General features: G+C 66.6%; 4 protein-coding genes across 64 annotated transcripts; 3 read left to right on the forward strand and 1 right to left on the reverse strand.

Moving 5' to 3' along the window:
• Positions 1-303: 303 nt before the first annotated feature.
• On the reverse strand, positions 304-2,380 carry LOC127060453 (collagen alpha-1(I) chain-like). 50 transcript variants are annotated; one of them, XM_050983737.1, is made up of 5 exons: positions 1,568-2,380; positions 1,312-1,383; positions 1,058-1,170; positions 875-897; positions 304-763 (listed from the first exon to the last, which is right to left on the reverse strand). In XM_050983737.1, the coding sequence occupies exons 1-5, from the start codon at positions 2,054-2,056 to the stop codon at positions 477-479; spliced, it is 984 nt and encodes a 327-aa protein (XP_050839694.1). In that variant the 5' UTR covers positions 2,057-2,380; the 3' UTR covers positions 304-476. The 50 variants fall into 50 exon arrangements, 12 of the variants coding, with proteins under 12 accessions (XP_050839694.1, XP_050839692.1, XP_050839687.1 ...); XM_050983735.1 differs by having other exon boundaries at positions 1,242-1,383; positions 1,524-2,380; XM_050983730.1 differs by adding an exon at positions 1,242-1,288 and having other exon boundaries at positions 1,360-2,380.
• Positions 2,381-4,274: 1,894 nt separating this feature from the next.
• On the forward strand, positions 4,275-11,164 carry AMHR2 (anti-Mullerian hormone receptor type 2). 2 transcript variants are annotated; one of them, XM_050983727.1, is made up of 12 exons: positions 4,275-4,287; positions 4,378-4,527; positions 5,847-6,029; positions 6,356-6,445; positions 6,810-6,919; positions 7,658-7,882; positions 8,588-8,702; positions 8,785-8,945; positions 9,438-9,585; positions 9,656-9,792; positions 10,175-10,330; positions 10,951-11,075. In XM_050983727.1, the coding sequence occupies exons 1-12, from the start codon at positions 4,275-4,277 to the stop codon at positions 11,029-11,031; spliced, it is 1,569 nt and encodes a 522-aa protein (XP_050839684.1). In that variant the 3' UTR covers positions 11,032-11,075. The 2 variants fall into 2 exon arrangements, 1 of the variants encoding a protein (XP_050839684.1); XR_007779516.1 differs by lacking the exons at positions 4,275-4,287; positions 4,378-4,527; positions 5,847-6,029; ... (6 more) ...; positions 9,656-9,792; positions 10,175-10,330 and adding exons at positions 10,658-10,729; positions 11,088-11,164 and having other exon boundaries at positions 10,951-10,987.
• A 15-nt stretch (positions 11,165-11,179) lies between these two features.
• PRR13 (proline rich 13) lies at positions 11,180-11,751 on the forward strand (the record flags this gene model as incomplete). The annotated part of the gene is made up of 2 exons (XM_050984879.1): positions 11,180-11,422; positions 11,510-11,751. Coding segments are annotated over 2 exons (291 nt in total), but the record flags the coding sequence as incomplete, so codon positions are not given.
• Positions 11,752-12,210: 459 nt separating this feature from the next.
• Positions 12,211-25,944, forward strand: PCBP2 (poly(rC) binding protein 2). Of its 11 annotated transcripts, none has more exons than XM_050983715.1 (16): positions 12,211-12,340; positions 14,501-14,604; positions 14,953-14,976; positions 15,095-15,127; positions 15,361-15,477; positions 16,651-16,782; positions 17,352-17,480; positions 17,878-17,952; positions 19,309-19,395; positions 19,570-19,635; positions 20,509-20,550; positions 21,562-21,634; positions 22,142-22,180; positions 23,079-23,131; positions 23,621-23,790; positions 24,479-24,892. In XM_050983715.1, exons 2-16 carry the CDS (start codon positions 14,536-14,538, stop codon positions 24,804-24,806), a joined length of 1,437 nt encoding a protein of 478 aa, XP_050839672.1. In that variant the 5' UTR covers positions 12,211-12,340; positions 14,501-14,535; the 3' UTR covers positions 24,807-24,892. The 11 variants fall into 11 exon arrangements, with proteins under 11 accessions (XP_050839672.1, XP_050839673.1, XP_050839674.1 ...); XM_050983723.1 differs by lacking the exon at positions 24,479-24,892 and adding an exon at positions 25,853-25,944 and having other exon boundaries at positions 12,212-12,340; XM_050983716.1 differs by lacking the exon at positions 22,142-22,180 and having other exon boundaries at positions 24,479-24,889.

Genomic DNA, 25,944 nt, shown 5'->3' on the forward strand with positions numbered 1-25,944 from the left:
TTTTTTTCTTAAATCTTGGTTTTTTTCCAGCCTTTTTCTTGGCGAGGCTCCCCCATCCCGTGGGAGTGGAGTTGCTCCATGGGAAGGTCGTGGATGCAGCCCCTGGGGGGGAAAAACTGGAGCCTCCTCGGGGGTGGGGGGGGGGAAAAGTTGATTTTTTTTTTTTAATTTGAAATTACAGCCAGCATTGGAATTAATAATAATAATAATAATAGTAATAATGGGGAAAAAGGAGAATCTGCGGAGCTCAGCCGGTCTGGAGCGAGGGGGAAGCCCCGCAGGGACACGAGGGACACTCGAGGGTTTTGTGGTGGCACTGCTGGAGGTGGCTCCTGACAAAAGAAAAAAAAAAAAGGGGGTGCTGGAAATAGGGACAGCTTGGAGGGAAAAAAAAAAAAATAACCCCCAAAAAAGGGTTTTCCAGGATTCTGCTCTTCCCAGCGTGGGAGGGCTCGGTCCTGTCCGTTCTTCCTCCCTCACCCTCCTCTTCCTGCCCCAGCCACATCCCCAGGGCTGTGGGGTGCGGGGGGTGGGTCCCCAAAAGGAAATTGGGATCGTTCCCAGGCAGCAGCTTTGGGGTGAGCAGCCCGGGTGAGGAGCCCAGGAGGGGACCCTGAATTCCCTGCTCCCGTTTTGGGGTCGGGGTGTGACCCCCTCAATCTCTGGGGGGTGCAGAGGGAGCTCCCCGGGATGGCTGCTGGTCCATGGATCCCCCCCTGTCCTGGGGTGTCCATCCCTACCTGTCCCGGGGTGTCCATCCCACCTGTCCCGCGTGTCCATCCCACCTGTCCCAGGCCATCCCAAGTGTCCCAGGGTGTCCATCCCCCCTGTCCTGAGGTGTCCATCCCCACCTGTCCTGGGGTGTCCATCCCACCTGTCCTGGGGTGTCCATCCCACCTTCCGGGGTGTCCACTGCCTGGTCCTGGGGTTCCATCCCACTGTCCCGGGTGTCCATCCCACCCTGCTCCCGAGGTGTCCAGCCCCCCTGTCCTGAGGTGTCCATCCCCCCTGGTCCCGGGGTGTCCATCCCCCCCTGTCCTGGGGTGTCCATCCCCACCTATCCTGGGGTGTCCATCCCCCCTGTCCTGGGCCATCCCCACCTGTCCTGGGGTGTCCATCCCACCTGTCCTGGGGTGTCCATCCCACCTGTCCTGGGGTGTCCATCCCCACCTGTCCCGGGGTGGTTCCCAGCCCGCTCCCTGTCCTGGGGTGTCCAGCCCCCCTGTCCTGGGGCATCCCACCTGTCCTGGGGTGTCCATCCCCCCCTGTCCTGGGGTGTCCATCCCCCCTGTCCTGGGGTGTCCATCCCACCTGTCCTGGGGTGTCCATCCCCCCCTGTCCTGGGGTGTCCATCCCCACCTGTCCTGGGGTGTCCATCCCCACCTGTCCTGGGGTGTCCATCCCCCCCTGTCCTGGGGTGTCCATCCCCTCCCTGTCCTGGGGTGTCCATCCCACCTGTCCTGGGGTGTCCATCCCTCCCTGTCCCAGGCCATCCATCCCCACCTGCCCCAGGCCATTCCCACCTGTCCCAGGCCATCCATCCCCACCTGTCCCGGGTCTTTCCCACCTGTCCCAGGCCATCCCACCTGTCCTGGGGTGTCCATCCCACCTGTCCCGGGCCATCCCCACCACTGTCCCCCCCAGGGCAGGTGGAGAGTGACCACCCCACACCCCCCCCAGTGCTTCCCACCCCGGGTACCCCCACCCTTATCCCACTCCCCGTTGTCCCGGGAGAAGCTGCAGCCGAGCCGGGAGCCCGGGGCGGGCACCGAGGCGGGCACCGAGGAGGGCACCGGGGAGGAGCCGGAGTCCCTCGGGAGAGGAGCTGCCCCGGCTGCCCCATCTCCATCCCGAGGGAAGCAGGAATCTCGTTTTGATTTGGGTTTTTTTTTTTTTTTTCGTAAAAAACACGCAAAAAAGAAAAAAAAAAAGGAAAGGCAGCAGAAGCTCCCCGGGGAGGGGGCGCAGGGCCCGGCCCCCCCAGCACCCCCCCCGGCTCTCTCTCTCGATATCTATTTTTGCATTTGTATATTTTTATATAGGAAACTTTAAGCATTTGTATTTTAATAACCCTGTGAAGCACTATGAGCTCCCCCCCTCAGCCCGAAATCCACAAAGGATTGGGACAAAAAAAACCGGGAAGTTTCTTAATTTAATGGTCAATTTGGTGATTTTACCCCCACCCCGACGCCCACCCACCCCGAGCCCAGCTCTGTCCCCAGAGGGGATCAAGTGCCAAACCCCAGCCCGGGATGTCCCCGGTGTGTCCCCTCCCGGTGATGTCCCCGCTGTCCCCTCCCCATGGATTGTCCCCAAGGAGTTTGGCTTTCCTATGGAAACGCAGCCACGAGGGAGGGGGACCCCCGGGGGGGGGGAGGGGGGGGGGCTCCGAGCATTTTGGGGGGGGGGGTCCACACCACCAGCGCTGCTCCAGTGCCGGGAGGGGGAAGGGGAGGGGGCAGCTGGGTCCCACCGCCCCCATTTTGGCTCTGTTGGCACCGGGGTCCCCACCCTGCTCCTGGCACCCCCAGACCCCCCCCCAGCAGCCCCCAGACCCCCCCCCAGCCATTCCCGGGACACAAAACTCAAACGTGCCTTGACAAGGGGGGGGGGGGGGACAGGCTGGGGATGAGCCCCCCCCTGCTCCGAGGGTCTGGGGGGGGCTCTGGGGGCTTCCCCCCTCCCCCAGCTTTAACCCACTGTCACCCCTTCATTCCGGGGGGGGCCGGGGCCGCTTCTCTATGCAGCGGGGGGGGGGGTCCTGGGGGGTCCAGCCCCCCCAAACTGGCAATAATTCTCTCCCTGTTTGATCTGGTCCCGTCTCTGTTGTTTTAATTTGGGGAAGGGGAGGGGAGGGGGGGTCGGTTTTTACAAATTCTGATGTCATAAACCTCCCCCCCCCAAGGCAATTTTTTTTTGGGGGGGGGGGAGGAGGAGGGGGGTGGTGGATGATTTTTTTTTTTTTTTTTTGGGTCCCAAAGTGCTATTTTTTTGTACAAAAAGACTTAGATGAAACTGTTAGTTTTGGGGGGCTCCTTTGTAAATGGGGAACGACGAGTTCTTTTTGTAATAAACACGAGTCGCTGGCGTTGTCTGCAAGTCTGAGGGGGGTCCTTGGGGGGGGTCCCAGGCCGGTTTTGGGGGTGGGCAGGGGGGCAATCGGCGGGGACACGGGGACACTGAGCTCTCTGTGGGGGTCCCAGGCTGGTTTTGGGGGGTGGCAGGGGGGCATCGGCGGGGACAGGGGACACTGAGCTCTGTTTGGGGGCGGTCACTGAGCTCTTTTTGGGGGGGTCACAGGCCGGTTTTGGGGGGTGCAGTTGGTCCCAGAGTGACACCAGGGGGGACAGGGGACACTGAGCTCTGTTTGGGGGGTGCAGTCAGTTCCAGAGTGGCACTGAGGGGACAGGGGACACTGAGCTCTGTTTGGGGGGGGTCCCAGGCCGGTTTTGGGGGTTGCAGTTGGTCCCAGAGTGACACCAGGGGGGGACAGGGGACACTGAGCTCTGTTTGGGGGGTCCCAGGCCGGTTTTGGGGGGTGCAGTTGGTCCCAGAGTGGCACCAGCAGGGACAGGGGACACTGAGCTCTGTTTGGGGGTTCCCAGGCTGGTTTTGGGGGGTGGCAGGGGGGCACCAGCGGGGACAGGGGACACTGAGCTCTGTGTGGGGCGTCCCAGGCTGGTTTTGGGGGGTGGCAGGGGGGCACCAGCGGGGACAGGGGACACTGAGCTCTGTTTGGGGGTTGCAGTTGGTTCCAGAGTGGCACTGAGGGGACAGGGGACACTGAGCTCTGTTTGAGGGGGGGTCCCAGGCCGGTTTTGAGGGAGTGGCAGGGAGGCACCAGGGGGACAGGGGACACTGAGCGCTGTTTGGGGGGGGGTCCCAGGCCAGTTTTGGGGGGTGGCAGGGGGGCACGAGCGGGGACAGGGGACACTGAGCGGTTTGGGGGGGTCCCAGGCCGGTTTTGGGGGGTGGCAGGGGGGCACCAGCGGGGACAGGGGACACTGAGCGGTTTGGGGGGGTTCCAGGCCGGTTTTGGGGGGTGGCAGGGGGGCACCAGCGGGGACAGGGGACACTGAGCTGTTTGGGTGACGCAGGGCAGGGGGCCAGGCCTGGCTGCGCCCCCCCAGACACCCCGGCTCTCTCCTCCCTGATGCGGGGGCAGCACCTTCCTCCTCCTCCTCCTTCTCCTTTTCTTCCTCCTCCTCCTCCTCCTCCTGCTGCTGCTCCTGCTGCTCCTGGCTCCTCTTCCCACCGGCCCCGCGGAGGCTCCCATGGGGCGCCCAGGTGGGTGCTGGGGGGGCACAGCCGAGGCTGGGGGGGGCCTTTCTGGGGTGGTCCAAAGCCCCCCCCTGGTGCGAGCGTGTCCCCTGGCAGGTCCCCACAACCTGACCTGCGTGTCCTACAAGCACCCGAGTGTGCGGGGGGCGCTGGGGGATGCGGGGGGGGCGGCGGCCGGCGCCGTTCGCTGCCCCCCCGGGCAGTGCTGCGTGGGCATCTGGAACCGCAGCCACGCTCTGGTGCAGGGTGAGACCCCCGGGACCCCCGGCTCGGGGCAGGGCGAAAGGGGGGCTGCGGTTTGAGCCTGCCCCGGGCAGGGTTGGAGGGGCAGAAGGGGACTGGTCCTGCCCCAGGGGGGATTTTGGGGGAGGATGGAGAGGTTTGGTCCTGCCCCGGGGGGGGATGGAGGGGTTGGTTCTGCCCCGGGGGGGGGATGGAGGGGTTGGTTCTGCCCCGGGGGTAAATTTGGGGAGGGTAGGGAGCTGGTCCTGCCCCGGGGGGAAATTTGGGGAGGATACAAAGCCTGGTCCTGCCCCAGGGGGAAATTTGGGGAGGATGGAGTGGTTGGTTCTGCCCCAGGGGGATTTTGGGGAGGATACAGAGCCTGGTTCTGCCCTGGGGGGGATTTGGGGAGGATACAGAGCCGGGTCCTGCCCCAGGGGGATTTTGGGGGGGATGGAGGGGTTGGTCCTGCCCCGGGGGGATTTGGGGAGGATACAGAGCCTGGTCCTGCCCTGGGGGGGATTTGGGGAGGATGGAGGGGTTGGTCCTGCCCTGGGGAGGATACAGAGCCTGGTCCTGCCCTGGGTGGGATTTGGGGAGGATGGAGAGGTTGGTCCTGCCCTGGGGGGGATTTTGGGGGGATGGAGAGGTTGGTCCTGCCCCAGGGGGAAATTTGGGGAGGATACAGAGCCTGGTTCTGCCCCAGGGGGGGATTTTGGGGGAGGATGGAGAGGTTTGGTTCTGCCCTGGGGGGGATTTTGGGGAGGCTACAGAGCCGGGTCCTGCCCCAGGGGGATTTTGGGGGGGATGGAGAGGCTGTTCCTGCCCCGGGGGGATTTTGGGGAGGATACAGAGCCTGGTCCTGCCCTGGGGGGGATTTGGGGAGGATGGAGAGGTTTGGTTCTGCCCTGGGGGAATTTGGGGAGGCAAAAGGGGTCTGAACCGGGCCGGGGGGGCAGGAGCAGGGTCTGAACCGGGCCGGGGGGGCAGGAGCAGGGTCTGATCCGGGCCGGGGGGGCAGGGGCAGGAGCAGGGTCTGAACGGGGCCGGGGGGGCAGGAGCAGGGTCTGAACTGGGCCGGGGGGACAGGAGCGGGGTCTGATCCGGGCCGGGGGGGCAGGAGCGGGGTCTGAACCTGGCGGGGGGGGCAGGAGCGGGGTCTGAACAGGGCCGGGAGGATCGGGGAGGTTCTGGTCCCTCCCCAGCGGCCGCCTTGGCCTTGGCCTTGAGCAGCGGCTGCAGCGGCGCTGGGGAGGAGCCGCTGTGGGGGGGACCCGCACGGGGGTCCCACCTGTCCCCTGCCCCCCCTCCCCGAGGTGACCGTGCCGCTGTCACCCCCCCAGGCTGCTGGGGGGGCCGGGGGGACTCGTGTCCCTCGGCCACCTGCGCCCCCAGCCCCGCGGGCCACCCCGGCAGCTCCGTGCTGCTGTGCCTGTGCCACGGCCACCTCTGCAACGGCAACGCCACCGGGACAGCGGCGGCCGCGGGGGCGAACGGGGGACCGGGGGGGCCCCGCCAGGGCCCAGGTACGGGGCCGGGGGGTTCTGGGGGGCACTCGGGGGTGGGGACACACAGGGGACACACGGGGGATGCTAACACCTGCAGGGGACCCACGAGGGGTCCTGGCACCTTCAGGGGACCCACGGGGGATCCTGGCACCTTCAGGGGACCCCATGGTGGGGAGGGGGGGCTGGGGCTCACTGGGGACCCTGGGGGACCCTGGGGGTCCATGAGGGGAACCCGGGACTCGTGGGGGACTGGGGAAGCCGTGGGATCCCCCAGTGTCCCCCACCACCACCCCGGACAGCCGGGGGTCGGGGGGGCTCCGTGTCACCTCAGTCTCTGTCCCCAGTGCCCGGCCGGGGGGGGTCCGCGGGGACCCTGTGGCTGCTGGGTGCCAGCCCCCTCCTCCTCATCCTCCTCACCTGCCTGGGCGTCCTCGGTAGGGACAGGGACATGGCGGGGACGGGGGGACCCCTGGGCACAGCCACCCCTTCCCCCATGTCCCCTGGGTGTCCCCAAGTGCCACACCTCCGGTGTTCCCAGAGTGGGGGGTGGAGCCGGGTGGGGGTCCCCAGGTTTTGTGTCACCCTTTCCCTGGGGCGGGGGGTCCCCGGTGTCCTTGTGACCCCTGGGGTGGGCTGGGCTGTCCCCCGTGTCCCTGGATGCCACATGTCCCCCGCCTGGCTGGGGGGGGGGAGGGCTGTTGTCCCCTGGTGTCCCCACGTCCCGTGTCCCTGATTTTGGGGGGGGTTCCTGGGTGGGGGGGTCCCCGCATGGGGGTGTCCCTGGTGTCCCCCATCCAGGACTGCGTTGGACAAGGGCCCGCAAGGGGCAGCCACCGCGGGGGGGGCGGAGAATCGGGGTCCCCCCGGAGCCCCCCAGCCCGGACCTGCCGGCGCTGCACTTCCTGCAGGTGTGGGGCACCGGCGGGGCGGGGGACACCCACGGGGGGACACCCACGGGGGGACACCCATGGGGCGAGGGACACCCACGGGGGGAGGAACACCCACGGGGCAAGGGACACCCATGGGGCGGGGGACACCCACGGGGGGACACCCATGGGGGGACACCCACGGGGGGACACCCACGGGGCGAGGGACACCCACGGGGGGAGGGACACCATGGGGCGGGGGACACCCATGGGGGGAGGGACACCCATGGGGGGGAGGGACACCCACGGGGGGAGGGACACCCACGGGGGGACACCCACGGGGCAAGGGACACCCACAGGCGGGGGACACCCATGGGGGGAGGGACACCAACGGGGGGAGGGACACCCACGGAGGGATACCCACGGGGGGAGGGACACCCATTGGGGGGGAGGGACACCCATGTGGGGGAGGGACACCCACGGGGGGAGGGACACCCACGAGACAAGGGACACTCACGGGTCAAAGGACACCCGCGGGACAAGGGACACCCACGAGGACACCCAAGTGGGAGGGCAGGGAAGGAGGTGACGCTGGGAGAGGGCACCCAAATGGGGAAGGGACATGGGCACACCCATGGCAGAGAGGGCATCAATCCGGGGAGGGGGCACAACAGCGCTGGGGATGCCCGGTGTCCCCAAAGGCGATCCCTGCGTGGGGCCGCCGGGGCGCTGGGCACACGCGGTGCCAGCCGTGTCCCCTGTGTGCCCGGCACGGGGCAGGTGCTGCAGTCGGGGCGCTTCTCGGCCGTGTGGCGGGGCACGCTGCGCCAGAGGCCCGTGGCCATCAAGGCGTTCGCGGCCGGGGCCGGCCGGAGGTTCGCGGCCGAGCGCGCCGTGCACGCCCTGCCGCTGATGGAGCACGAGAACGTGGCCAGGCTGCTGCACACCCGGGCGGCCGCGCCCCGGGCCCGCGGGGGGCTCCTGGTGCTGCAGCTCTACCCGGCCGTGGGTCACCGCGGGGGCTGGGGGGGTACCGGGGGGTACCGGGGTGGGGGGGGGAAAGGGAGCTTGGGGGGCTGGGGGGTACCGGGGGGTACCGGGGATGGGGGGAATGGAGTTTTGGAGGGTACCCGGGGGGTTGTAACACGGAGCTTGGGGGGCATGGGGGTATCGGGGGGTGGGGGGGAAAGGGAGTTTGGGGGTGGGTACCAGGGGGGGTGTAACAGGAGTTTGGGAGGCTTGGGGATACCGGGGGTGGGGAGGGAAAGGGAGCTTGGGGGGGTACCAAGGGGGTTGGTGTAAACAGGAGTTTGGAGGTTTGGGGGGTACCGGGGTGGTGGGGGAAAACAGGAGTTTGGGGGCTCGGGGGATACCAGGGTGGGGGGGAAGGGAGTCTGGGGGCTTTGGGGTTACCAGGGGGTGTTAACAGAGGAGTTTGGGGGGCACAGGGGATACTGGGGAGGTGTAACAGGAATTTGGGGGCCACAGGGGGGGACCAGGGGGGTGTAACAGGAATTTGGGGGGCACAGGGAGTATCGGGGGCTCAGGGGGCTTGGTTGTAAGGGGGATTTGGGGGGCTCGGGGGTGTGCAAGGGATTGGGGGGCTCGTGGGGGGTGCGTGGGACACTCGGGGAGCACAGGGGTGGTGGGGATGGGGGGCCGGTGGGGGAGTGCCCCACGTCCCCAGCCGTGTCCCTCGCGTGTCCCCAGGGCTCCCTGCGCCATTTCCTGGGGCAGCACGTGGGCACCTGGGCGGGCAGCGTGCGCCTGGCGCTGTCCCTGGCCCGCGGCCTGGCCTTCCTGCACCAGGAGCTGTGGCGTGACGGTGAGGGTGGCACCCCTGGTGTGCCCTGCCCTGGGCCCCCCTGCCCTGTCCCCTCCCCGTGACTGACCCCCGGTGTCCCCAGGGCTGTACAAGCCCAGCGTGGTGCACCGGGACCTGAGCAGCCAGAACGTGCTGGTGCGGGAGGATGGCACCTGCGCCATCGGAGACTTCGGGCTGGCACTGGCGCTGCCACCCCGTGCCCAGGACAGCGGTGGCAGCCGGCACGCCGTGGCCATCCGCAAGGTGACAGGGGTGACAGGGGTGGGGTGGCACGGTGTGAGATCCATGGGATGGCATGGGATGGCATGGGATCAAGGGGATGGTATGGCATGGGATGGCATGGGAAGGGGAGGTGACAGCCCTGGCTTGGGGATGGCACCCCAGATGTCACTGGCAGTGTGGGCTGTGGCTGCCAGCTGAGCCTGTCCCTGGCTCGGGGCCTTGTTTGCCCTAGTGGCCTTGGTGGCCCCAGTGGCCCGGTGGCCCTGGTAGCCTTGGTGGCCTTGGTGGTCCCAGTGGCCCTGGTGGTCCCAGTGGCCCTGGTGGCCCTGATGGCCCTGATGGCCCCGATGGCCCCGGTGGCCCAGTGGTCCCAGTGGCCCCCATGGCCCCAGCAGCCCCAGTAGCCCTGGTGGCCCTGGTGGCCCTGGTGGCCCTAGTGGCCCTATGGCCCCAGCGGCCCCAGTGGCCCTGGTGGCCCCAGTGCCCCCGCACTCAAGGCCCGGTGTGGCGCAGGCGGGCACCCAGCGGTACCTGGCACCCGAGATCCTGGACGAGAGCCTGGACCTGCGGGCCTGGGGCCGGGCACTGCGCCAGGCCGATGTCTACGCGCTGGCGCTGCTGCTCTGGGAGATCCTGTCCCGCTGCCAGGCGCTGAGCCCCGGTGAGCCCCCGCGGGTCCCCCCGCGCTGCCCGCCGCCCCCCGGCCCCGCTGACTCCCGGCCGCCCCGCAGGAGCCCCGGTGCCGCCGTTCCGGCTGGCGTACGAGGCCGAGCTGGGCGCCAGCCCCAGCGGGGCTCAGCTGCGGCGCTTGGCAGCGGACGAGAGGCGCCGGCCGCTCATCCCGCCCGCCTGGCACCGCACGCCGCAGGTCAGAGCCCCGGGGAGCCCCGCCGGGGGCCGGGGGTGGCCGCGGGCAGGGGGGACCCGCGGGGGTCCCGGGAGGGGGGCAGGGGGTCCGAGGAGGGGGGGGGTCTCTGTCCGGGTGCCCAGGGATGCTGAGGGTACCCGGGGTGCCCCTGCCCGTGCTTTGGGGTGTCACGCCGGGGTCCCCAGAGGGTCTCAGGGGGGTGCGGGGTGACTCAGGAAACCCGAGGGGGGGGTCCCAGGGGTGTTTTGGAGGGGGTCGCTGCCCAGGGGTCCCCTCCCCGCTGCCCAGCGATGATGCTGAGGGCACCTGGGGCTGTCCCCGTTCGGGGGTGACATCCCCGGGTGACACCCCCCGCTGAGCCCGGAGTGGGGGGGTCCCACAGCCCGGGGGGGCTCTGCCGGAGCTGCTGGAGGATTGCTGGGACCCAGACCCCGAGGCGCGGCTCTCGGCCGAGCGGGCCCTGCAGCGGCTCCAGCGCTTGGCCGCGGGGCCCGCACCGGCCCCGGGGGACCCCGGCCCGGGGGCCGCCCCCCGCCAGGTGCGTGGGGGGAAACTGAGGCACGGGGCGGCTCGGGGGACACCGGGAACCCACTGGGGATCTGCGGGGAAACTGAGGCACGGGGCGGCCCGGGGGACACCGGGAACCCAATGGGGATCTGCGGGGAAACTGAGGCACGGGGAGGGCAGGGGGAACACCGGGAACCCAGGGGGGATCTGCGGGGAAACTGAGGCACGGGGCGGGCAGGGGGACACCGGGAACCCAAGGGGGATCTGCGGGGAAACTGAGGCAGGGGGCGGGCACGGAGGGACCCGGAACCGGGCGGGGGGGGGAAAAGCAGGGTCAGGCCCCGCCCCCGGGGAGGAGCCAGCCTTGAGCCCCGCCCCCAGCTAAGCCCCGCCCCGCTTCCTGCCGGGAGGGGCCGCGGCCGGAGCGAAGGTGGGAGCGAAGTCCCAGGACCCCCCCCCCCCGTGCACCCCAAACCCCAAATCCCCCTGCACCCCAAACCTTCCGACTCCCCCAGAGCCCCCCACACCGCCAGGCTCGATCCAGCCCCGGGGGGGGACCCCCAAACCCCGTGACTCAGTTTCCCCCGGGTCCCCACAGCGGTGGGGGGTTCGGGGGGGTCCCCGCTCACCCCCCCGTGCCCCCCCCCCCAGGTCCCGGAGTCTCCCACCATGTGGAACCCTGGTGCAGGTACAGGGGGACACCCCAAACTGGGGGGGGGGGGGCTGCCTTGACCCCCCCGGGGTCAGACCCTCCCCCCCTCAATCTCCTCTTTTCTTCCCCCCCCCAGGACAGCCGCCCCCCCCCAACCCAGTGTACCCCCCGAACCCCACGTACCCCCCCACGGTCCCACCCCCCAACCCCGTGTACCCCCCCCCGCCCGCGGCGCCCCCCAACCCGCTGGGGGGGCCAGGGCAGCCCCCGTACCCCGCTGGGCCCCCCCCGTTCCCGCCGGGGCCCCCTCTGGTCCCCTCGGGCCCCCCCTTGGGACCCCCCCCGCCGCAGCCCCCCCACCCGGGGGTGCTCCCCCACCCGGGGGTCCTCCCCTCCTTCCCCCCCGGGCTGGACAAGAAGGCCGCGAAGAAGATGAAGAAGAGGATGAAGAAGGCTCACAAGAGGCACAAGGTGGGGGAGACCCGGGGCGGGGGGACACTGGGGGTCACCCCCAGCCCCCCTCGGCGGCTTATGGCTCTGCTGTCCCCCCCCCCCCAGCGCTCTTCGTCCTCGTCCTCCTCCTCCTCCTCCAGCAGCTCCGACTGAGCCTCCTGAGACCCCCACAGAATCACCTGGGACCCGCCAGGACCTCCTGGAACCCCTGGGACCACCAGGAGCCCCCTGGGACCTCTTGGGACCACCCGGGACCCCCATCCTGTCCCCATGTCCCCCATCCCCTGCTGCCGGGGGGGTCCCGGGGTGTCCCCCCCGTCCCCCAATAAAGCTCTGGGACACCCCAATGTGCGTCAGCGTCTCCTTCGCGCCGATGGGGGCTGGGATTGGGGGGGACACAAACCCCAATGCTCCTCGGGTGGGGGGGCTGCCCTGTGCCCCCCGTACCCCTATTGCCCCCCAGTCCTTCCTATTGCCCCCCAGTTGCCCCATGGCTCCCCATACACAATTCTACCGCACCTTTAATGGCTCCCCTTTATCCCCATTTCCTCCAGAGCTCCACCACTAACCCCAGTTCCCCCCAGTTCCCCCAGTGTCCCCCAGTGTCCCCCCAGTGTCCCCACAGTGCCCCCAATCCCTTTCCGGACCTCCCAGCCGCTAGGGGACGCTGTGCGGGGCGGCGGCCGCTCCGTCCCGCCCCGCGCGCGCGGTGCGTTTCCGGGTCGGGGCGGGTGTAAATCGGGCCGCGCCCGCCGCCCCCTCCCAGACCCGCGGCCGCCGCAGTCGGAGCAGCCGCGCCCGCGCCGCCGCCGCCGCCATCCCGCGCGCCCGCCCGCCGCGCTCCCTCCCCGCCTCCCCCCCCCTCCCTCCCGCCCTCCCTCCTCCCGCTCCGCCCGGAGCGCCCTTCGCCCAACGCCGTTACCGGCGCCGACACAGGTAGGCCCGACCCCTCGCCCCCCCCCACCAACGCCCCCCCCCACCAACGCCCCCCGGCCCTCCCCGCGGGCCCCCCGCGCCCCCCCGGCCGCCATCCGGGTCCGATCCCCCCCGGGCCGGGCCCTCGCGCGGCCCCCCCCGCCGCCCCCCCGCCGGCCGCGCCCTCACGGCGCCCGCGGCCTGCGCGGCCTGTGCGGCCTGTGCGGCCCGCGCGCCCCTCGCCGCCGGCCGGGGCCACAAACGGCCTCGGGGGGCTCGGGGGCCGCCGGTGCTGCCTCCCGCCGCCCCCCCCCCGCTCCCCCCCCCGCCGGAACCGGACCGGGGGGGTTCGGGGCGCCGCGTGCGTCACATGGCGCCGCCGCCCCCCGCCCGGGCCGGCTGCGGGGGGGCCCCGAGGGGCGTGGGGAGAATTTTTTTTTCTTTCTTTCTTTCTACTCCGTTTTCTTAGAGTTTAATTTTTTGATTTTTTTTTCCTTTTAGTTTTTTTTTTTTTTTTTTTTTTTTTTAATTTAGGGAGTTTTTCTTTTCCCGCCCGGGCCCGGTTTTTCCGCCATCCCGCGCTGTTGTTTTCCCCCCGCCGGAGCGGGAAGGGGGCGCACGGCCGGGCCCCGGACGGGCCCGCGCGGGGCCGCCACCCCCCGGGGCATCCGGGATCGTCCCCCCGGGCCTGCCCGGAGCGGAACGGTGATCCCCGGCCCAGAGTGGGTTCGGAGCCCCGGCCGGTGCTTCCCGGCCCGGTCCGGGATGCAGAGGCCCATTTCCCCCCACACCCCCGAGCCCCGCTCCCCGCGGTCCCCCAGCTCTTCCGGCACTCGGCCGCTTCCCCCCGCCGGGCTCCCGGTCCCGTTCGGAGCCGCCGGCCTGGGATCCCCCTCACCCGCCTTGTGACCGGGCCCCATCCGGGGGCTCCATCGCGGCCCCGGGGTCGCTCCGGGACAGCCGCTCCGCTCCCGCTCCCCCCCGCCCGGTTCCCCCGGCCCGGTTCCCCCCCCACCTCCCCCGGCATGGCTGAGTTGGCTCCGGTGCCGCGTCCCCGCCTCAGGGACGGGCTGGCTTCGGAGCCGCGTCCCAGCCGCAGCAGCCGCGTCCCCGGCTTTGGGACGGAGGTCCCGGGGGCGGGGGAATCCGGCGCGGAGCCGAGCTCGGGGAAGTTTCCTTGCGGAAGGGCCTTGCCGGGAGCCCGGCCCGGGCCTGCGTCACCCCCGGCGGGGCCGCTCGGCCCCTTTTGTCCCCGGGGCGGGCAGAGCTCGGGGCCCGTTCTGCCCTCGCCCCGCTGCCGGGGCTGCGATCCCGGGCTCCGCTCCCCGGACCGGGTTGGGTGCGGGGGGGACGCCGGGCCGAGCTCATGGAGGCCGCGGCAAAGCCCTCGGGTGCCAGCGAGGCAGCGCGGCCCCGAGCCTGCCTCGGCCGCGGTTAAACTTTGATGGGGCAGAAGCGGTGGCCGAAATTTGAGTTTATTTACCGGATTCCTCTGAAAAGCTCGGCTCGGGCCGGCCGGGCTGTTTTGCAACCGCTGCCGACTCAGGTGGTTTGAAACCTGATCGTGCGCTCATGTGGCCTTATCTGGGTCTGAGGGAATCGCCTCGGAACCTGCTCCGAGGGGCCCCGTGCGGGCTCGGGAACGCGGATGGCGTTTATTTTCTCCATAATCCCGGCTGCACAGTGGCCCAGACCCCCCGGACTAGGGTGCCCGCTCCCATCGGGAAGCTGCAGGAAGACTTGGGCCGGGACGTGTGGAGCTCGCAGGGATCAGCGGCTTCCCCGGACCTGTAGGGACCAAGATTAGTCCTCAGTGCCCTCTCGGCATCCCTGGTCGTGTCCAGGAATCATTTGTGTCCCCGGTGCTACCGGGAGTCACCCTGAAGTATTCAGTTGTCCCTCAGGGAAGCCCCTGCAAGGAGCAGGGCTGGGAGGAGGCAGGGGCTGAGCAGGACCCTCAGGATCCCAAGAGTTGCTGGATCCGGGTGGAATGGGCCAGGTCAGCTCTGGAAATTCATAGGAGGAGGAGCCAAACCACCACGGATCGTCCCAACACTTCAGGGGGCGATTTGAAGGGAGAAGCAGCGCAGGGAGGCTGGAATCCTGCCTGCACAGGCTGGGGGGGATTGACAGAGCCCCTCAAGTCACAGCCCCCCACTCACTCAGCCCCTCTCCCCCCAGCCGAGGCCCGAGTGCTGCCGCAGCCTGAACCCACCATGGACACCGGAGTCATCGAAGGGGGTCTCAATGTCACGCTCACCATCCGGCTACTCATGCACGGAAAGGTTCGTGTCCCCTGCTCTCTGCCTGGAGCCCCGGCCTGGCACGGGGTGAGCTGGGAGCTTCCGTGGGATCTCCTGGAGCTGCTGTGGGGCCACGAGTGTGCTGCTGGTGCCTGGGCAGATCCTGGGGCGCAGCCAGCGAAGGAAATAATTATTGGGGGGGAGGCAGAATGACCCGATGGGAGCTAAGGTGGGAACAAGATCAGCAGAGCTGGGATAAGCCCCAGTTATCTGAGGGGCAGAGCTCGAGTGCTCAGGAGCTTGTTTTGACTGTGAAAAGAGCCGAGTTTAGGCTTGGGGCTCCAGGAGTTTTTAAAACGCTGACTAACGGTGCTTTTGTTTCCATCCCAGGAGGTGGGAAGCATCATTGGGAAGGTAAGTGAGCAACAAACTCTCCTAGCCCTCCTTTTCCCCTTCTCCCCGTGCCCCTCCCTCCCTGCCTGCCTGCCCGCCGCGGCGCTGACGCCTCTCTCCCTTCTCTGTTCCCCCACAGAAAGGGGAGTCCGTGAAGAAGATGCGTGAGGAGGTGAGTGCCGGGAGCGGGGCAGGATGGCGGGCCTGGCGCGGGCTCCGCAGGCGGCGCGGCGGCGGCGCGGGGAATGCCGGGAGCTGTGGGCAGGCGCGGCAGGAAGCCGAGGAGGAGAAGATGGCTGCCCGAGCCGGGGGAGGGGAGGAGGAGGAGGAGGAGGGAGGGCTCTGTCCCCGGCGGGGGATCCGGAGGAATCCCGGAGCACTGAGGTGGCGTTTGCCTCCCCGCAGAGCGGAGCTCGCATCAACATCTCGGAAGGGAACTGCCCCGAGCGGATCATCACCCTCGCGGGACCCACCAACGCCATCTTCAAAGCTTTTGCGATGATCATTGACAAACTGGAAGAGGTGTGTCCGTGGCCCCCTGCAGTCACTGCCCTGTTTATCCCTTCTCTCTGCAAGAGCTGACTCCGGCCCTGGGCCCCCTGGCCACTGTTCGGCACGGGCAGCCGGCGTCTCCCTGCCTGGCCCCGATCTTTGTCCGGCGCTGCGCTGGGGCAAGGTCCAGGCAGTGCTGGAGCCAGGGCCCCACAGGGACTTCCTGCCTACAGCGTGGGGCAGAGCAGGGCTTGGAATCCCCCGGCTCTGCTCGTGCTGGTGCCACTTCCCCCCAGCGCACCCAGCCCTGCCGAGGAGGAGCTGGGCCTGGAGGAGCTGCATCGTGTCCCTGGTCCTGTTAAATCAGTGACTTCCAGGGGGGATTTTGCTGCTGGATAACCTGGATCTTGCGGGTGTTAGAGCCTGCTCAGGGCTGTGATATTGAGATTTCTATGTTGGAGGGAGCAGGAGTTGAGTGTGCTCCTCACCTGGTGTGGGGCAGAGCTCTGTGACCCTCACCTTGCCTCTGGGGGCACAAATTCTATTGCCCTTTGGATTTGGGACACTACCCAGGGACAAACAACCCTATGCTGGCAGCTCTGTGCCCAAACCCCCCTGCTCTCACTGCAGCGTGAAAGGCTGCAGGGCTTGAAGCTGTTTGTGCCGAATGCAGGGAGCCAGAGTCCTCCACGGGCTGCACGGCTCTGCAGTGCTCTGGGCACCGGCCTTGGAGCTGAAGCTTTGCTTTTAGTAGGTCAGTTGAGCCCTGGCCTTGTGCCTCCCCTCCCCCTGCCAGCACATGACCGCTGTAATCGGCGCCGGGATTGTTTTTCCCGGAGCTGCTGCCTTGATCCCTGGTGCAGCGGGAGGCTCCGTGCTGACCCTGGAGCCGTGGAGTCCCCGAGCCCCCCCTGCCCAGTCCCTTGTCCCCCTCCAGCACCGGTTCCTGCTTGGCTGAGGTGGGACCCAGCCTTGGCCAGTATCTAAACCCCATATCCATTGAGGCAGCAGAGTTTGGCTGCTGCTTCCCCAAAATACATCCGTGTTTTTTCTGGGCTGCTGAGGAAGTCCTGGGAAAGCCCCGAGGTCACCTTGGCCTCGGCCACCGGTGCCAGCGTCACCTCCCTGTCCCTGTGCCGGGCACGTCCCCAGCGCGTGCCGTCCCAGCAGGGCTGAGCCTTCAACACCTCCTCTTCCTCACAGGACATCAGCAGCTCCATGACCAACAGCACGGCTGCCAGCCGGCCCCCGGTCACCCTCCGGCTTGTGGTCCCCGCCAGCCAGTGCGGGTCCCTCATTGGCAAAGGAGGCTGCAAGATCAAGGAGATCCGAGAGGTGCGTGCTGCCCAGCCCGAGGGGACCCACGGCGGGGTTCAGGTGTCCCCAGGGGCAAATCCCCGTGTTGTTCCTGCCCGAGGGATGTGGCATCCCTGGGAGTTTTTGGTGCTCCCTGTATTTTAGTGCTTGGCAAACTGAGACTCGGGGCAGACCCTTCTCTGCCCGGTGCTGTCTCTCACAGCCTGGGTTCCTGCTCCCCCCTTCCCATGGCTCCTGATTGCCCTCTCCTCAGCCTTTTCCCAGATTTTGGAGAGGGAGATGGGCTCCAGGCCAGCGCTGCCCTTGGCCATGCCATTTAGCACTGGGTGCTGTTGGATTAACTCTGCTGGCGTGGAGGCTGGCTTGGCTTGGGTTACAGGGACAGGCTGAGGCCAGGTCCCCCTCTGCTGCCTCAGGCTCCTGGTGACCGAATTGTATCCAGCTGGGATTAAAGGACTTTATTTTGGGGGACAGGAGGAGCTGGGGGGGGGCAGTTTTGGCTCTGTATAACCATGCACGGGGTTGGTCGCTGAGGTCTCAGCCCTGCCTGGGGTCTGACGGGCTATTTTTAACCCTCGACTTGGCAGAGCACGGGGGCACAGGTCCAGGTGGCAGGGGACATGCTGCCCAACTCGACTGAGCGAGCCATCACCATCGCTGGGATCCCACAGTCCATCATCGAGTGCGTCAAACAGATCTGCGTCGTCATGCTTGAGGTAGGGCCCCTCCCTGGGCCTGTCCCGGGGACTTGGGTGCTGCAGGGGATCCTGCTGCCCTTGGAAGGGTGGAAATGCTGAGGAGAGAGAGAGGAAAGGAGCTGCTGGGGGATAAAGGGATAGCTGGGGATTACAGCCTCATCCAGGTGAGGCTCGGAGCTGCTTAAAACCAGGGTCGAGCAGGGCCTCGAGAGCAGCTCATGGTGTCACCCACGGGCCTGCTGTGCTCCTGGGTGTCCTCCCTCGGCCCTGTGCCCAGGTGAGGAAGAAGTCATGCTGCCCTGGGTCACCAAAGGCCCAGCTGGAAGTGCAGAGCAGAGCCCCGGGGCTGCGGGGAGGGGGCTGTCGGTGCCAGCAGCGCTCGGTGTCTGACCTGTCCCCTCTGCCTGTCACGCAGTCTCCCCCGAAGGGTGTCACCATCCCGTACCGACCCAAGCCATCCAGCTCTCCCGTCATCTTTGCAGGCGGCCAGGTAAGGCCTCTCCTCTGCTCCTGGGGTGCGGGGTGGGGAGGGCTGGGGGTCGTTCCGAGCTGCCAGCGCGCCCCGGCCGCTCCGCGTGCCCGTCACCCACGCTGTGCCCTCGGCCCCAGGCGGCTCTGCTGGGCCTCAGCCCCCTCCCTCTGCTGAGGGAGGGCAGCAGGGAAAAGGGCCGATTTGGGAGGAGAGGGTGCTGGAAAACACTCCTGGAATTAACCGGCCAAAACTCCGTTTGCCAGTGTGGTGGTGGCAGTGGGGGTTTGAGTGGGGCCGAGCTGCCTAACCCAGGCTCTGCCCCTCTGCCTCGGGCTGGCTCCAAGGACTCGCTGCGACCTCCTGTGGGTGACTGGCCCGGAGGTTGGGGGTTCTCTGCTCTCTGCCACTGGTTCTCGGGGTGCAGAGGCTCAGCCTGTGCCATGGGTAGGGTCGGGGTGCGCAAAGGCTTCGTCTCTCAGGAGGGGAGGGTGTCAGATAGGAGTAGTGCCAGGTGACTGGGCTTTAGTCCCTCCTGCGCTGAGCTGGGGAGTGGCCCGAGCCCTGCCCCGAGCCACCTTACAGGGCACAGGTGTCCTTTGGGATCCTGTCCCGTTGTAACGGGCCCAGGTGCGGGTCAGCTGCTCCCACCCTGCGCCCCCGGGGCTGCCCCAACGCTCGGAGAAACCACGGCGACAACGCATCCGCTGCCTTCCTGCTGCCAGGGACGCCCCTCGGGGTGGGCAGGGCCTGGCTTTGTCAGTGGGGGCCTCAGTAGGCAGGGAAGAGGGGGTCAGGGAAGGGGTGTAGCTGCCGCCGGCCTCCCCGAGAGCCAGGCCTGACTCTGCTCTCCCCCCTACCAGCCCCGCCACGCTTGTTCTGGGGACGGACCTGCCGCCGTCCCCTTCCTCCCCACCCCTGCCCCTCTCCCTGCCTCTTCCTCCCCACCTGAACCCGGTCAGCCCACCCCTCCCGCCTCCCCGACAGCTTCTCCCGCCGCTCTGCACCCGGGGGAAGCCCCCGCGCCCCGGCCAGCGGCGGGGCCGCAGTGCGGACCCCCGGGCGGGGCGGGAGCCGGCCGCCTTCCCCGTTAGAGCAGTGAGGAGCAGGCTTCCCACAGCCACGCATCTCTTCCCTCCCCTTGCCCCTCTTCTCCCCCTTCCTTCTTTCCGCCCCCGTCCCCAGCCCAGGCCCGCAGCAGCCCCCGGGCCCCGCTCCCGGTGGGCCTTGCGCTCTCTGTCTTCGCAGCTCAGAGTCGCGCGTAGAGCAGGGCGAGCCCTCGATCAGCACTGAGCTAATGTGGATGTTGAGTTTGGTGTTAGCGAAAGGTTTCGGATTGACAGCCCTGGAGACTGAAGTCCTCTAATTTATCCACAGGACAGGTACAGCAGCGGCAGTGCGAGCTACCCCCACACCGCCCCATCCATGTGCCTCAACTCTGACTTGGAGGGACCACCTCAGGAGGTGAGAGGGGAGTTCAGTCTCCACGGCCCGTTCAATCCTTGGCCTCTCTGAGACTGCCAACAAGGGTGGCATCCCTGTCCCCGTCCCCCAAAACCGACAACGGTGGCTTTTTGTGCTGTGGACTCCTGTCCACTGGGAACTGGACTCTGAGCCCACCAACCTCTCCTCACGCAGGCCACCCGGCAGCCACTGCATGGCAACGAACTTGGGCCAATTCCAGCCTGGGCTGCAGTTCTTCCGGTGACCTGGAAGTGAGGCTGTGTACCCCCCTCTCCCCCTCCTCTCCCACCCGCCCCCACCTGCCCGGCCCCCCCAGACCTCCCCAAACCTTAGCCAGCCAGGCCCCAGCCAGTGCCTCGCCCTTTCTGGGTAGCTTCAGGAGGAATCTGAAGTTGTGTGGCTGTCCCTTGTAACCTCGGGGACACGGAGTTGTGGCAGGTCAGGCCCTCGCCTCGTTCCCCTCCGAGCACTGGGCCGTGTGAGCAGTGGTAGCCAGCGCCAGCACTGACCTGTAGCTTGCCCGCCGACGTTGTCCTAGGCGTGTGGAGTGACGAGAGGACTCGGAACGGGGCAAACTTTTTTTTTGGGGGTGGGAGGGGAGGCGGGGGAGCTGCCGGGCCGGGGCAGAGAGGGGCCAGGAGCAGCAGCAGGGCCGGCGGGGGCGTTGGATCCTCCCTGCCTGCGCGGGGGCGCAGGGATAGCAGCATTGTCGGACTCACCACACCATAACATCTTCATCAAGATCCCAGCCGTTCTCTTGTTGGTTTTTTCTTTTTTTTTTTTTTTTCTCCTTTTTTTTGTTTTTTTCTTTTTTTTTTTTTTTTTTTTCTTTTTTTTTTTTTTTTTTTTGTCTGCCACCTTTTTTTTGGGGGGGGGACGGCACCGATTCTGCCCACCCCCTCCCCGTACCCGCCACGTCAGGCCAATTCGAGTAACCGCCAGCCTAGAAACTGCTTGTGACAGCATTTATCCGTCCCCGCCTCTCCTGCCCCACTTCCCTCGCCCCGGAGAACTCTCCACCTTGGCTCTCTGACTTCCTGGCTAGTTGAAATCTGTCTGTCCCTGGGTGGCTGTCCGATGGTTGTTAATAGGACTGTTTTCCTCCTTTTGTAGGCCTATACCATTCAAGGACAGTATGCCATTCCACAGCCAGATGTAAGTTTTTATTTACAACTTCTTGTCTTGAAATCCACCCTTTTCCTCCCCCACCTGCCAAAAAATTTTCTCCGTGCTTTCTCCACTCGAGCTGGCTCAGCTTGGGGCTGAATACTCGATCTGATCTGAGCTCCCCAGAACCTCCACCCCCCCCCCAAAAAACACTCACCCACCCCCCTCAGCTGGCCCTCCTGCAGCCAGCTTCATCCGGCCTCAGATCTCTCCTTGGATCCTCCCCCACCTCCTCTCTGACACTTCCCTCCTCCTTATTATATTTTTTTTCCAAACCCACCTCTCCCTGGCTTGGCATTTCACACCAGCTCTGGCTTTTCCTTTGCCCCCCCCCGCGCCCCCCTCCCCTCAATTTGGCACGAGAACCGCCCCCCCCCCCAGCCAGCACACGGTGGCTCTGTCACGGTGGCTCTCCCGGGGCAGGGGACAGCTGGCCCAGCGAGCGGGCACAGGTGGCAGTCGGGGAGGGGGGTTGGACCCGGCCCAGCCCGGCGGGGCCGGTCGGGAGCGGAGGGACCATCCCGGCAGCGGCCGGCGCTGTCGGACACCTCCATCCTCTGGCACCCATCCTCATCCCGTAGGGGCTGCTCTCTGCTCCTGGCACCCGTAGGGCAGCGAGGGGGGTCTGGCACAGGGGGGGACGGGCTCTGAGGGAGCCGGGCTGGCGCAGCAGAGCCGAGCGCGCTCCGTGCCCGCTCCCTGCGCTCCCCCGCCGTGCCGCGGGCACCTGCTCCCTCCTCCCGCTCCTCTCTGCTTCTGTTCCTGCGCTCCTCCAGCCCTTGCTGCACCGAGGGGGGGTGGGCACGGCCCCCAGCCCGCCGTGGCAGGGCCGGGGCAGCGCGGAGGGGCCGGGGCGGGCGCGGGGCCGCGTCCGTGCGGGTGCGCGCGGCGAGTCCTGGCCCCCGGCCTCGGGAAATGGCTAACGCCAGCTTCTCTCTCTCTCTCTCTCTCTCTCTCTCTTTCTCCCTCTCCCTCTCTCTTCCCTTCTCCCTCCTTTAGCTGACCAAGCTGCACCAGTTGGCAATGCAACAGTCACACTTTCCAATGTCTCATGGCAACACTGGATTCAGTGGTATGGAAGCTCCTTCTCTCCGTGTGCGTTCGCGCGCGGCCGGAGCCCAGCCCGGGCCGCTCCCGGCTCCCGTCTGGGGGCCGAGCTCACACAAACCTAACCCCAAGCACTGCCCGGGCCCGGCCAGGTAACCACTGCTCTTGGGATGTGTCTGGGGGCCGCAGGGACAGGGCCTCCATCCGTCCGTCCGTCCGTCTGTCCATCCACGCTGCTGCCCTCCCTCCCTCCCTCCCCGGTGCCCGCCGTCCTCGCAGCTCTGCCAGCGCACTGGGAGCCCCCTGCCCGCAGCACCCGCTCTCTCCCCTCCGGCTGCTCCAGGCCCAAAGCAGGCAACTGCTGATTGTACCAAATTCGCTGTAGATTTGCTAAGATGGCTGGAAAAAAAAAACAACAAACCTGCCTAAAAAAAAAATGAAAGAAAAAGAAAAAAAAATCAAAAAATGACCCATTTGGGGCTCTAAACTAAACTTGAGACAGCCAAACTCATTGTGACTTGTATCTTAACAGGCGTTGACTCCAGCTCTGCAGAGGTGAAAGGCTATTGGGGTAATGATCCAAACACACCATCTGTAGTTACTCTGTTGTGTATTGATGCTGCCCGGGGTCTCATTCTCCCTGATAGATGCTGCCCAGATGGGGAGGGAAAGGGGGTTGAGGGGAGCCCCAGAAGGGCTGGAGGTGCAGCCTGGCTCAGCTGCCTGGGCCCTGGAGCACAGCTGGATAGTGGAGAGCAGCAGGACCTGGGTGGAGGCTCGGCTGTCCCAGCGAGCTGTGGGCCCTGAGCTTTAACCTTCCCCCCACCCCAAAACACACTCAGAGGGGAGCAGCCCCCAGCCGAGGAGGTGCTGGAGCTGTCAGGAGCTGGAGCTGCCCCGGGAGTCAGGGGACAGCACCGGGTGTCACCTGCCGTGTCCCCCTGCCACAGCCCCAGTGAGGGCTCGAGGCCACCACCGCTGCTCCCTCTTGCAGGGAGCGAGCTGGGGAAGGGGGGAGAAGTGGAAAAGTGTGTTCAAAACGCCCCAGGCACACGAGCTCAGCCCTGTGTGGGGTGTGAGCAGCCTCCCAGCCAGTGCCTGCCCTAGCACAGCCCTGCAGGGCAGCAGGGAGGAGGAGGAGGAGGAGGATGAGGATGAGGGGAGCTGTGGCCTTGGAAAGCCGGACCCGGAGTGGGAGTGGAGGCCAGTGCCTGGCTGGAGCCCCCCAGTGCCAGCCCCCTGCTCTGGGATTGTCCCACCTTGATGGAGGGGACACAGAGGGGAGAACTCTGGGGGTCAGGGAGGCAGAGGTGGGGAGCAGCAGGGGCTGGAGTAACCTCCCAGCCTGCCGTGCCCTCCCCGCCCGCTCGGAGCCCTCCCAGGCAGCCTGAACCTGGCAGCACTTGGGGTGCTGCACCCCCCAGCTGCCCCCACCCTCACCTGGGCCCCCTCTCTCTGTCTCTGAGCAGGTTTGGATGCCTCTGCCCAAACCACCTCCCATGAACTCACCATTCCAAACGATGTGAGTATCCCAGGGGGGTTTTGGGGTGGGGGGTCTGCCCCTCGGCTCCCCAGGGTCTGCCCCTCTCACAGGGGCTCTGAGGTCACTGTCCTTGCCCTTGAGGCTGTGGTGGGCTCATGGCTGCATCCCAAGCCACCTCCTCGGGCCACTCTGGCTGCCACCGTGTCCCTTGTCCCCATTCCAGTGATCCTCAAGGCAAAAAACCCCTTTTTCAATCCCTTATCCCACTAAAACCCCACTCCCAGGAATCCCATCATGGTGGAGCTGTCAAGGTTGGAGGAGAGGCCTTCAAGGCCACCAAGTCCAACTGTCCCCAAGGGCCACATCCTCACCACTCCTTTTGGACACCTCCAAGGACGGTGTCCTGCCCTGGGCAGCCTGTGGGGCTGGCACAGCCCTTTCCCTGCAGGAATCTCCCCGGTGTGCCCCCCAGGAGGTGCCAGAGCAGCGTGGGGCAGAGCTAACGCCGTGGTTTCTGTCCCTTCCCAGCTGATTGGCTGCATCATCGGGCGTCAGGGCGCCAAGATCAACGAGATCCGCCAGATGTCCGGGGCTCAGATCAAGATTGCCAACCCCGTGGAAGGCTCTACTGACAGGCAGGTGACCATAACTGGATCTGCAGCGAGCATCAGCCTGGCCCAGTATCTAATTAATGTCAGGTGAGTCCCCCTGGCCTCGCCGTGCCCTCCCTGCCCTGCCCCGCATGGGGGGAAGGCCTTTCCCCTCTCCCTGTCCCCTTTGCCCTGTCCCTGTCCCCTCCCCGTGCCTGCTGTCCCTTTCCCCGCTGCCCTCTAGGAATGCTGCAGGGTGAGGAAGGGGCTGTGCCACCCTCAGGGGTGCCAGGAGGGGCTGCCCAGCCCTGTGCCATCCCAGAGCTGCTGGTGCTGCTGGCAGCACCTGGCTCTGCTCTGGTTCGGGCTGTCCCCTTGGTGTCCTCTGTTCCCTGCCTGGAGCTGGGAGTGGCATCTCCCGGCTGATGAGAGGGGCTGGGGGGTCCCCGGGCTGTGTCCCTGCTCCTCCCTCAGCAGCAGCTGCTGGAGGTTCTCTCTGGAATTTGGCTCCTTCGGGGGATCCTCTGGGGGGTGTGGGGGTCCCGTGTGCAGCTGGGCCAGGCCTGGCAGCACCATCCCTTCCCTTCCCTCCTTCCCTCCCTCTTCCTCCTCCTCCCCCAGCTCGGCTCCTGCGCCGTTTTCGCTGTTTGTCCTGTGCTTTTTTTTCGCATTTTGTGCTGTTCCTTCCCTCCCACCCACACCCGTGTTTTTTTTTTTTATTTTATTTTTTTCTTTTTTTTCTTTTTTTTCTTTTTTTTTTTTTTGTTGTTGTTTTTCCTTTTCTCCTCTGTTACAGTTTAGAAAGCGCTAAACCCTCCTCCCAGGCAGCCTCCGTCACGATCCCTGACCACCTCAGCATCAACCTCTCTCAACCCTCCACCCCTTCTTCTTCTTCCTCCTCCACCACCACCCCCTCGCTCGCCACCGCGGGGGCCTCCGACGCACCCTCCAGCCTCCCCAACCCTCTTCCGACCGCCCCTTGTGTCTCCAGTCTGCTTGGCATGAAACCTGTCCCTCTCCTGGCGCTAAATGTCGTGTCTGCGGCCAAAGGCGCCGCGGCGCCCGCCGTGCCCTGTGTCACTAACAAACTCAAAGCGGAGAAGCAAAGGTTTTCCCCGTACTGAGCCTGCTCCAGGGGGTGGCAGCACCAGGAACCCCGGAGAGGAGACTTGGAACAGCAGTTTTTTTTGGTTTTTTTTCCTTTTTTTTTTTTTTTTTAAACTCTTTTTTTTGGGTTTTTTTTTTTTTTTAATTTTCCTTTGTACGGAGCTGGCGCTGCCGTGGCAGCAGCAGAGCTTTTCTTGCCGGCCGAGAGACTGTGTCCCCTTGTCCTGTGAGCGGTCACAACTCCTTCTCTGCCTGCCTCTAGTTGTTGCTTGTTACTTTTTTCCATTTTTTTTTTTTCCATTTCTCCTCCTTTTCCCTTTTTTTTTTTTTTTTTTTGAGTAGTTTGGGAGCAGCTGTGGGATTTGGGGTGGGATTAGGGGGGGTGGAAGGGAGGGAAGGGACTCTGTGATTTTTTTTGGGGGAGGGGGAACTGCATCCCCGGTGCCCTGGGGGCCTCACCTGTCCTCTCTTAACTGTCTGTACCTGTAATAAAGTTGCCACGGTGAGAATCTGCTCTGGTAGATCTGTGCCGCAGCGGGGCCCGGCCCGGGGGTCCCCTCTGCCTGGGGAGGGGTCTCCACACCCCCAAACAGCAGCGAGGGCCAAGCCCGGAGCCGCCACGGCGGGGCTGGGGTGGGTGGGCTGCCCTTGGGGGGTCCCTGCTGGCCCAGGGACCCCGTGCAGTGTCTGTGTGTGCCCCTGCCACCCCCTGCCACCCCCGGGGGTCCCTGCTGGAGGTGCCCCCCCTCTCCCTGCGCTCCCCCTGCTCCGCTGCCTCATCCCCGCCCCACCTGAGGGGGGTCCCGTGGATCTCCCCCTCCCCAAACCCTCAGAGCAGAGCCCACCACGCTCAGCCCAGACCCCCAGGATCCCCCCAGACCCCTCCAGCGCCATTCCAGAGCCGGGGGGTGGGTGGGGGGGCACCTCCCTTCCCTGGCTGCTTGTGCAAACCCCTCCTGATGGGGAGGGGTCCCCGCTGAGCCCCTCCTGCCCCCCCTGAGGGCGTCCCTCCCACCCCGTCTCGGTGCTGGGGGGTCCCTCTGACGCCCTTTTCTCGTTGCAGGCTCTCCTCGGAGACCGGGGGCATGGGCAGCAGTTAGGGGGGCCCCGGACCCCCCCGCCTCGCCATCCATCTGCGGCCCCTTAGCACCGACC

This window comes from Serinus canaria, chromosome 25 (assembly GCF_022539315.1).
Source record: "Serinus canaria isolate serCan28SL12 chromosome 25, serCan2020, whole genome shotgun sequence".
NCBI classification, from domain to species: Eukaryota; Metazoa; Chordata; class Aves; order Passeriformes; family Fringillidae; genus Serinus; species Serinus canaria.

Bases quoted from the DNA above. Each gene is read 5' to 3' on its own strand.
- LOC127060453 (XM_050983730.1), bottom strand. From the start codon at position 2,056: ATGCTTAAAGTTTCCTATATAAAAATATACAAATGCAAAAATAGATAT. The intron at 1,289-1,359 runs GTGGGGATGGAC...ACCCCAGGACAG, and splicing joins GGATGGACACCCCAGGACAG to GGGGGATGGACACCCCAGGA. The intron at 898-1,057 runs GTGGGGATGGAC...ACACCCCGGAAG, and splicing joins GGATGGACACCCCAGGATAG to GTGGGATGGACACCCCAGGA.
- AMHR2 (XM_050983727.1), top strand. The intron at 4,528-5,846 runs GTGAGACCCCCG...TCACCCCCCCAG, and splicing joins CAGCCACGCTCTGGTGCAGG to GCTGCTGGGGGGGCCGGGGG. The intron at 6,030-6,355 runs GTACGGGGCCGG...CTCTGTCCCCAG, and splicing joins GGGGCCCCGCCAGGGCCCAG to TGCCCGGCCGGGGGGGGTCC.
- PCBP2 (XM_050983715.1), top strand. From the start codon at position 14,536: ATGGACACCGGAGTCATCGAAGGGGGTCTCAATGTCACGCTCACCATC. The intron at 14,605-14,952 runs GTTCGTGTCCCC...TTTCCATCCCAG, and splicing joins GGCTACTCATGCACGGAAAG to GAGGTGGGAAGCATCATTGG. The intron at 23,132-23,620 runs GTGAGTATCCCA...GTCCCTTCCCAG, and splicing joins AACTCACCATTCCAAACGAT to CTGATTGGCTGCATCATCGG.